This window comes from Myripristis murdjan, chromosome 18 (assembly GCF_902150065.1).
Source record: "Myripristis murdjan chromosome 18, fMyrMur1.1, whole genome shotgun sequence".
Classification (NCBI taxonomy): domain Eukaryota; kingdom Metazoa; phylum Chordata; class Actinopteri; order Holocentriformes; family Holocentridae; genus Myripristis; species Myripristis murdjan.
The window spans coordinates 11,839,549-11,848,068 of record NC_043997.1 but is presented as its reverse complement, the minus strand read 5'-3'; the positions used below and the strand labels follow the sequence as shown (position 1 = coordinate 11,848,068).

The 8,520-nt window shown below is 47.3% G+C and overlaps 1 protein-coding gene across 1 annotated transcript; it reads right to left on the bottom strand.

Annotated features, from left to right (window-relative positions):
• Window positions 1–4,124: 4,124 nt before the first annotated feature.
• On the bottom strand, window positions 4,125–6,903 carry gal3st3 (galactose-3-O-sulfotransferase 3). The gene is given in 3 exon segments (XM_030076990.1): window positions 4,125–5,871; window positions 5,874–6,000; window positions 6,803–6,903. Coding segments are annotated over 3 exon segments (1,416 nt in total). The 5' UTR covers window positions 6,886–6,903; the 3' UTR covers window positions 4,125–4,665.
• Between the last annotated feature and the right edge of the window lie 1,617 nt (window positions 6,904–8,520).

The window sequence follows — 8,520 nt, the reverse complement described above, 5'->3', positions numbered from 1 at the left end:
AGAAAGAGAGCCTGTCCAGAGGGCCGCCATGGCAACAGCGGACCGTGATGAAGCCAGGCGGGCGGACGGGGGGGGGGGGGGGGGGGGGGGGGGGGGGGGGACACGGCGTCATGATTGCTTTAATCATAGTCGTATCAAACACACTGTTTTGCATTTTGTTTTTTGCCCCCTCTGAGAAGCAATTTGTTCGTTCGTTTAAGCGGGGCTTGCTGGATGGAGGTAATTTCCAACGACTGATTGCGTTCTGAAATGTCTGGTTTGGGTCTCCTGGGAAATAGAAGCCATTTAGAATCAGAATTTTAATTGAGCTACTGTCGGTGTGTGTTATGCATTGCTGTTGATGATGATGATGATGATGATGACGTGTTTGTGTGTGCCTTGAGTGTATTTTTGCCTACTGTAATATTCCGTGTAATTTAACTCCGTGCATGTCCGCATAAATCTGCATCGAGCGGAGCCATGGCAGAGACAAAAAGGCGCTCACTCACAGTTGAATTGAAACCATTCAAACTTTATTCTTCACGTTCGCCGTCCCTCATTACAAAGCTTTGGGGCCCCTAGCTCTGATTGTCACTAGCTATTTGTTCAGAGCCCACCCGACTTCCCCCCGCAAACCCTCCACTCAATCACCAAAATGAAAAAAAAAAAAAAAAAAAAAGTCCAATTCTTTTCAGTTTGCACAGAGGTCCATAAACAGAGCGTGGAAATAAATGACAAGCAAATGACGAGCAGATCAAAGAGACAACGCCGTCGCGGGGAAAAATATGGTCGTAGAATGATGAAGTATGTCATTTCACCCAGCGATAATGAACTCGTTTTTTTTTTTTTTGTTTTTTTTTCACTGTGTTGCAACATGAAGCCTCAAAGGAGATCAGAAAATTTGTTTTGACACCATGAGAGAGAGAAGAATACCATTTTGCTTCGGAAAGTTCTTGAAAGCAAAAAATAGCTTTTGCAGTGTCACTCCAAACAGGGGGCAGACGATGTGAAGCTGATGGGATTTAGTGGTTTACAGCCCCACAAGTGTTTTTTTTTTTTTCTTGTTTTTTTTTTTCCAAAGAGCACCAGACAACAACTTACAGATGATCATCACTGGGATTCTCCACCGTCGGAGGCAGAAGAGCCCAGCCGAGCGACTTGTACAATCAAAAAGCACTTAGATGACTCACGGGCGATGGAGACGGAGATTAAAACGAAGACGTGTTCTTCACCTGAGTCTGGCTAGACACACTCAGACACTCAGACCTGCGACAAAGAGCATCTGCAAACGCTCTTCTCCTTTTCTCAAGGTTTGTTCGGTCCCACTCTCTTTGCCAGCGGGGTGTGGTTTGACACAAGTGACCGCTTTGAAGTCTGAATGACCACAGGAAAGCATTCAAAGTGATTTTATTACACCACTTAAGAGCGTAAGGACAGTACCTGGCACTGAGGCTTATCTGGGAAAAACCCCACCTGTATGGAAAAACCCCACCTGTCTGGAAATCAATACAGGTGGAAACCAGGCTTGGGCCAATATCTCATAATGTCAAATATTACAACTTTAAAAAAAAAAAAAAAAAAAAATTCTGCTCCTCTGGGTGGGTGTACTGAGATGGGTGGGTATGTTGTTAAAAAAAAAGAAATAAAAAAAAAAAGAAATTAAATTAAAAAAAAGGTTCCAATTGTTTTGACACAAGGGAAGTCATCACTATTTCCCTTTTATTTATCCACTTTCAGAAAAGTGGTATACAAAGGAAATTGAAATTTTAGCTTGTACATGGCAATATTTGATGAAGGAGGAGACGAGTGAGTGTTTAGTATGATTAATACATTGATTTTTTTGACATGTTATGTAATTTTATTGGGAAAGGGGCAGTTATATCAAAAATCGCGATATTTTTGACTGGAAAATATCGCGATATTAAATTCTGGATATCGCCCCAAGCCTGGTTTAGAGCTGTTTGCTCACACTGATTGTCTCAGGTCTGACATACAGATGATTTTCCCATTAATGTACAGCAGGTTTGGGCTCAATTCACATTTAGTTGAACAAGTCAGAAAATAATTTTATTCGCTGTTTAAATACTGAAACACTTTTCACATGTAGAGGCTATAGTCAAACTTATCAGGAAATAACTGAGAATTTGCAAAACTGATGGAAGCTGAAAGTGCTTTAACCCGAAGCCTGTTTTTACAGTGTATATTACAGTCGTACCTGGGAAGAAATACGCATTTGAACACGTTTCAAGCATCAGAAGGAAAAAAAAGAAAAAAAAAAAGAAATGAAAATATCACCCTTACTGTGCATCTCATGCTTTTGCCGTTGAGGTTCCCTGTCGAGTTCAATTAAGCACACTTTGAATTCGTTAAATATTCACAACCATTTCAAACGCTGCGTGTCCTCCGCTCAGGTCTGCTCTCCATCCGCTGCGCTTTTTATTCCTGCAACATTTACAGAGTAGTGGTTTGTGTTCATTATTGTAACCTACAACAGACACTAACCACGAAAGCATTGTGTGGCTGGGCACTTAAGCACAGCCAAATTAAAGATTAATTTTAAAGCGAGTACACTTGTAACAACGTGCGGTTTCCAGTAGTGGCCTTTGTAGCTCTGCATTATGTAAAACAAGTATAAAATAAATATTTTATACCATCACCATATGCCTTATTCAGGTTCTATTGCCGTAAGTGGTAAATGCTCAACATAAGACGGTCCAACGACGTGACAGCAAAACACAGTTTTTATCCAGTAGTTCATGAAAAATAACAAATTTAAAAATACAGCAAAGGAACTCTTTTAAGTTCCGATAATAAATAATACACACTGTAGCAACACTCGCACATATTATTTCCTCACGTTGCCATGCCAACCAGACTGGCCACTGAAAAATTACACAACATGAGGACACATCCGCATCTACATCTGCGCACACACACACACACACACACGCAAACAAATGGGCACACACGCACGCACACACTCACACACACACCGTACCCCCACCCCCAGTCACTTAGCAGTACCCTGCTGGTCACTGGAGGAATAAAAAAACATAAATGACACATTAAACGTAGGCAGAATGCATTAAAAATGGATCACAGCTGTGATAAGCGATGACATTTTAAGGTCCCAGCCAAGCGGCCGGCCCACCGACCCACGAGGCTCCGGGCCTCCCGTCGCTCTCCCCCTCTCCGCCGCCGTCCCTGGTTCAGAATAAGCCGTTTTAGCCTGGTTTGTCGTGTCCCTAATGAAAATGCACTGCTGTGTAATCCAAGAGCGCACTCCAAAGCAGCGCCTTGAGACTCGACCATTAAATATTCAAACATGGCTGCGTTTCATTTCTCAACATCCCACAGGCTTCAAGTCTTGGTCCGGTCGAGTTGTTTTTCTCCTCTCGGTTTGTGTTTGAGTGTACGTTGGCCGGGGGTTGGTGTGCTGGTAGGTTATTATTGCAATAACACCCAAGATTTAAAAAAAAAAAAAAAAAAAAAAAAATACCTGCACACACACAGACACACATCACCCCCCCGACATAAAGTCCTGACTCTACAAAAGTCTGATCTGAGTCGCTGGTCCGAGGCAAACCGGGGTGAAGAAAGCCAGATGTCAGAGCTGCTCTCTTGTGCTGAGCTGGACCGGAGGGCGAGGGCGGGGATGAAAGGATGGCGGGAGGATGAAGAGATGGACAGCGGGAGGAAGTTAGAGAGGTCTAAGGCTGAGGGAGAGACGAGCTATGAGTGTGTGTGTGTGTGTGTGAGTGAGTCATAGCAATAACAGCAGCTAAATTGAGTGTCCAGTTGTCTTTAGGCAAACCCCCAGAAAAGGTCTCTCTCTCTCTATCTTTTTTGTCTTATTCTCTGTCGATCAGCTTGTCTTACCCTCCTCCCCTTGTGGCCTTAAGGGTCTGGAGTTAAGAGAAGAGAGGAGAAGAGAGGAAAAGAGGAGAAGAGGAGAAGGGTTGTTGTTGCTTGTGCTGTTGTATCTCTGCTGGAAGGTGTTCTCTTCGGCCTCTCAGCTCATTTTGGAGGCCGGGGGAACCCGACAGCTGATCCCTTCGTGTCATTATGTCTCTTCTGAGGACTTTTAAGTGGCATATGTTGGGGGGGGGGGGGGATAAAGGGAGAGAGAGCGGGTTGGAGAAAGAGAGAAAAGAGAGAGACAGTAACGCGATACGAAACCAGTGTGATACACACAAAGCCCACTCTGTGCCTCACAATAGCGCTGAAATCGCCACTTTGCCATTCAGCCCCAGTCACACATACAGTACAGATTTGTTTCGGCGTACCGCTTTCACCTAAAACTCCCTCCCATATGCTGCGGCTGGGCTTAGAGGTGTGTAGTCAAAGCAGAGTCCCAGTGTAATGTCTCCCCTCCCTTTGTCCGATAGCCTTGATATTATTTCACAGGCCAGGGGAGGGAGGATTTCAAGTTCAAGTCCAGATATGTCTGACCTCCTTTCCCTCTGAATTTCATCATTTATATTTATCCCAAACACTGGCTAGGAGGGAAAGGAGAGACATGATTCAAGGTTAACCCCAACTTTTTTTTTTTTTTTTTCCCCCAAGGATACCCTCACTTCCACAAATTTCATCATAATTTGTCTTGTGGGTCAGGAGGGGCAGGATCCTGCAGTCTTGTTGGGCACTCTATGTACTCGGTCTATGTTCAGGTCTCTATTATCTGGTCTACGAGGTGTGGGTCTGTGAGGATCTGGGCCCCAGCCTTGTGGTCCGACCTTGAGCTCCGGCGGCGGGCCGAGGGGTCGACGTGGCGCCGGGTCCCGACCCAGGACCAGGGGGTGCAGGGGGTGGTTGGCTGCGGTGGACCCCGACTTGTAGATGCCGAGGCAGGACTGTGCGTATAGGCTGCTGGAAGGGCGGCGACTGCTGCGGAGGCCGGAGCTGGAAGCCACGACGGTAACGCAGCGACTGTGAGCGCAGGAGAACCCGCGTGTACTGGACCTCTGGCATGATGAGCTTGAGGCAGAGCTCCTGAGCCAGACCCGACGGTCCACGGCTGAGGTTAGCCGGGAGGTCGTAGCCCACGATGTCGACTTTGGCGCTGGGCTGCCAGGGGCGCAGGTCTTTGTTTTTGATCTGCGCGGCCGAGCGGAGAAGCGGCATCCGCCCGCCGAAGCAGCTCCTCATCAACCTCTCCTGCGCTCGCCGGAGGAGCCGCACCTCCCGGGCCACGCAGGCGGGACCCAGAGCGGAGAGCTGGCGCCACAGCGAGGCGTTGAAGTGGTCGTAGAGGCGGGCGTCGAGGGAATTCCAGGCGCGGATCTTGGCGGGGAGGCTCGGCGTCAGGCTCCGCTTTGAGCTCGGCGTCCGCATGTTGAGCTTGACGTACAGGACGTCGTCCAAGTCCCAGTTGAGGAGGTGGCGGAGCAGGACCAGCGACTCGTCGAAGTGCTCGGCGATCATCACCAGGGAGAACACCCGCTCCACCTCCGCCACGAAGCTCCGCGCGTACACCGCATCGGTGGCCGGTCGATCTTTGTCCCCGCCCAGGTCAAAGGTCAAGGTGTTGCGTGCGTACATGGAGTCCTTCTCGTCGGGGCGGTAGTAGCGCCAGGGCTCTTCTAAAAAAGCCTCCAAGGAGCCGTTGGGCACCCTCTTGAAGCTCTGACAGTACTGGTTATAGTAACTAAACAAGGACTCGAACATCGAGCCGGGCTCCCTCAGGATGGTGACGTAAACCGTGTCGTTGGGCATGAGGCGCTGCAGCTCGGCCCGGTTGAAGCGCATGTGGCTGGTGATGATGCTGGGCGGCAGCGTGTGGGGGTGGACGAAGTGAGAGGTGAAGGAGCGCGGGTAGCAGAACTGGTGCCCGCAGGTCTGCACGGGCAGCGCCACCGTCAGGTTGTTGCGCTCGGCGAAGCGGAAAGAGCAGGGTTCTGCATGGTGGTGCTGGCCGTCTTGTGGGTCTTGAGGAAGGCCACGTTGGTGTGTTTGGGCTTCAGGCCCGGGGAGGGGTGGGACCGCAGGGCAGAGCAACCTAGATGGAAGGCCTCCATGGTCCTAAAGAGACAGGGGAGACCTCAATTATTTATTTGGAGCCCCATTAGCGCCACAAAAGGCAGCAGCAAATCCATATAAAATCATTATGTCATTACGCACATAAAAGGACAGACAGAAGATGGGTGAGACTCAGAGGTAAAGTGCAGAAGTGAGATATTAGATGGTGGAGGCTGAAGGCAGAGGTAAAAAAAAAAAAAAATGGAGAAAATGGGAGAGACGGTGGAAGGAACAGAGTGTGGGATAAAGCTGCTTAAGGATGGAGACGGAGTTATCAATTAAAAAGCGGCAGGAGAAACCGAGAGAGCAAGATATACAGTCGGATTTAGAAAAAGGGGCGAGGGAGACGCGGCGGAAAAGAACAAGAGGGCGGCTGGGAGAGTGATAACGTTCGCAGTGAAGACGGGCGTGGGCAAGGAGGCTTCGAAAAGGAAGGCGAGCAAAACGGAAAGGTGAAGAAGGGCACGGGAAACAGAATACGGGGGCTGTCAAAGATCTAAGATATGTCTGCTTTTATAATTGGTCCCTGGACCGATTCAGCAGGGCTTGACGACTCCGTATCTGATGAGTATTATAATGAGCCAGACTCTCTGCGTTCACTCGCTTCGGCTCCAAAAGGAAAAAGAAAAAGACACGAGCCGCCACAGTCCGATTTCTCATTGTAATTAGCGCCGCGTGGACGAATACCAGAGAGATGAGAGGAGATGGAAGTTGTAATGTGGAAGATGGAAGTTATAATGCCTGTGTGTTTTTTTTTTTTTTTTTTTTTTTTTTGCCCACGTGTGGGTGTGTTTCAGTCACTCACCAGCTCCAGTGGCCTCCACGGTGCAGCAAAAGACTGACAGTACTTATGGCAACGAAAGCCAGGAATATCTTCTTCTGCGACATCTCTCTGTGTTTCACTGCAATTGTGGGAGGCAGAGGAGAGAGAGAGAGAGAGAAAGAGAGAGAGAGAGGTGAACAGTGAACATCAGGGAAGGAGGGACCGAGGCGAGTGGGAGAGCCAGAAAACGAGGGCAGGTGTAGATGTAATGAGAAAAAAGAAAATGAGAGAGGTAGAGGGAAAATGACGGGCGAAAATGGGCGATGGGGAATTAGGGAACAAGAGGAGAAAGCGAGAGGGAGGTACAGGGGGAGAAAAGATGAAAGGGAGCAGAAATGAGCAGAGAAAGGATAGGGGAGAGAAGAGAGACAGAGAGAAATGGAGAAAGAGAGACAGAGAGAGAGAAAGAGAGAGAGAGTGGGAGAGGGATTTATTCAACAAATAATTGCCGGGATCCATTAGCAGGAGAGGGTAGTGTGACTTGGCTTTTGTCACTCTATAATAATACAGTGAACAGCGATACCTTCATTACCTTTCACAGCTGTAGTCGGCACATTCACAGTTATATGCTTTTATGTTCGTCTGGCTCCGGCCCTGTGCAGATGGCCCTGTCCATTAGCTTCCAGAGGTAATGAGGGACACGCATATGTTAAAAAAAAAAAAAAAAAAAAAAAAAACCCAAACAGCACTTCAGTGTGAGAGTCCTGCGGGGCAGAGACCCCCCCCCCCCCGTGTCACTTGACCCGCGCCGCTGAAACACTACCGACAGCGATGGAACTCGGGAAGGAGTCCAAAAGCCTCGCTCGGCGTCTCCTCACTTGCATGACAATGGCCGACGTCTCTCTCCATGATTACACCGGCCCTCGACACACATGCCAGCACACACACACACACACACACACACACAGCGGCAGACTCGTGTTACTAGCTGTGTTTTTTTTTTTTTTTTTTTTTTTTTTTTTTGGTGGAAGCTTTTTTACCCCCATGAATGATGAATTGGGATGAATTTTTAGCGCCGGTGGTCCCAGTGGGGGAAACCGCTGACCCTGGCGGTGTCAGTGCCGTCCTTACAGAGCCACAGAGGGGCTGGTTTTACTGATACGAGCCTCGGCGTGGGATTAAACAAGCTCTTTGAGTGGAGAGCCTAAACTTAACCAACGTTTTAATGATTTGTCTTTTTATGTTTTCTCCAGTCAGCTGATTTCAGTTCCGTCCAATTCAGTTCAGCTCAGTTTTCCATTACAAAGAAACTGTTAATATTAAGGGATCTGCTTTTGATTAACACAGTTCAGTCCATTTCCAAGGAATTATATCCAGTGGGTGAATGAATGAGTTAACTCCAATTACTTAACTCTCCAATTATCTTTGAGGTCAATTTGGCCCCATCTTTAAATACATGATTAACACTGTGTTTTCCTTACACTGCAAAAAGTCAAAATCTTACCAAGAGTATTTGTCTTATTTCAAGTAAAAATGTCTTATTTCTAGTCAAAATATCTCATTACACTTAAAATAAGACATGATCAGCTCAGAAATAACTTGTCTTTATACAATTTTCACTTGTTTCAAGCTTGAAACAAGAAACAAATTTTGCCAATGGAACAAGCAAATTTTTACTTGTGACACAAGTGAACAAGTAAAAAATTTGAGATGATCATGTCTTATTTTAAGTGTAATGAGATATTTTGACTAGAAATAAG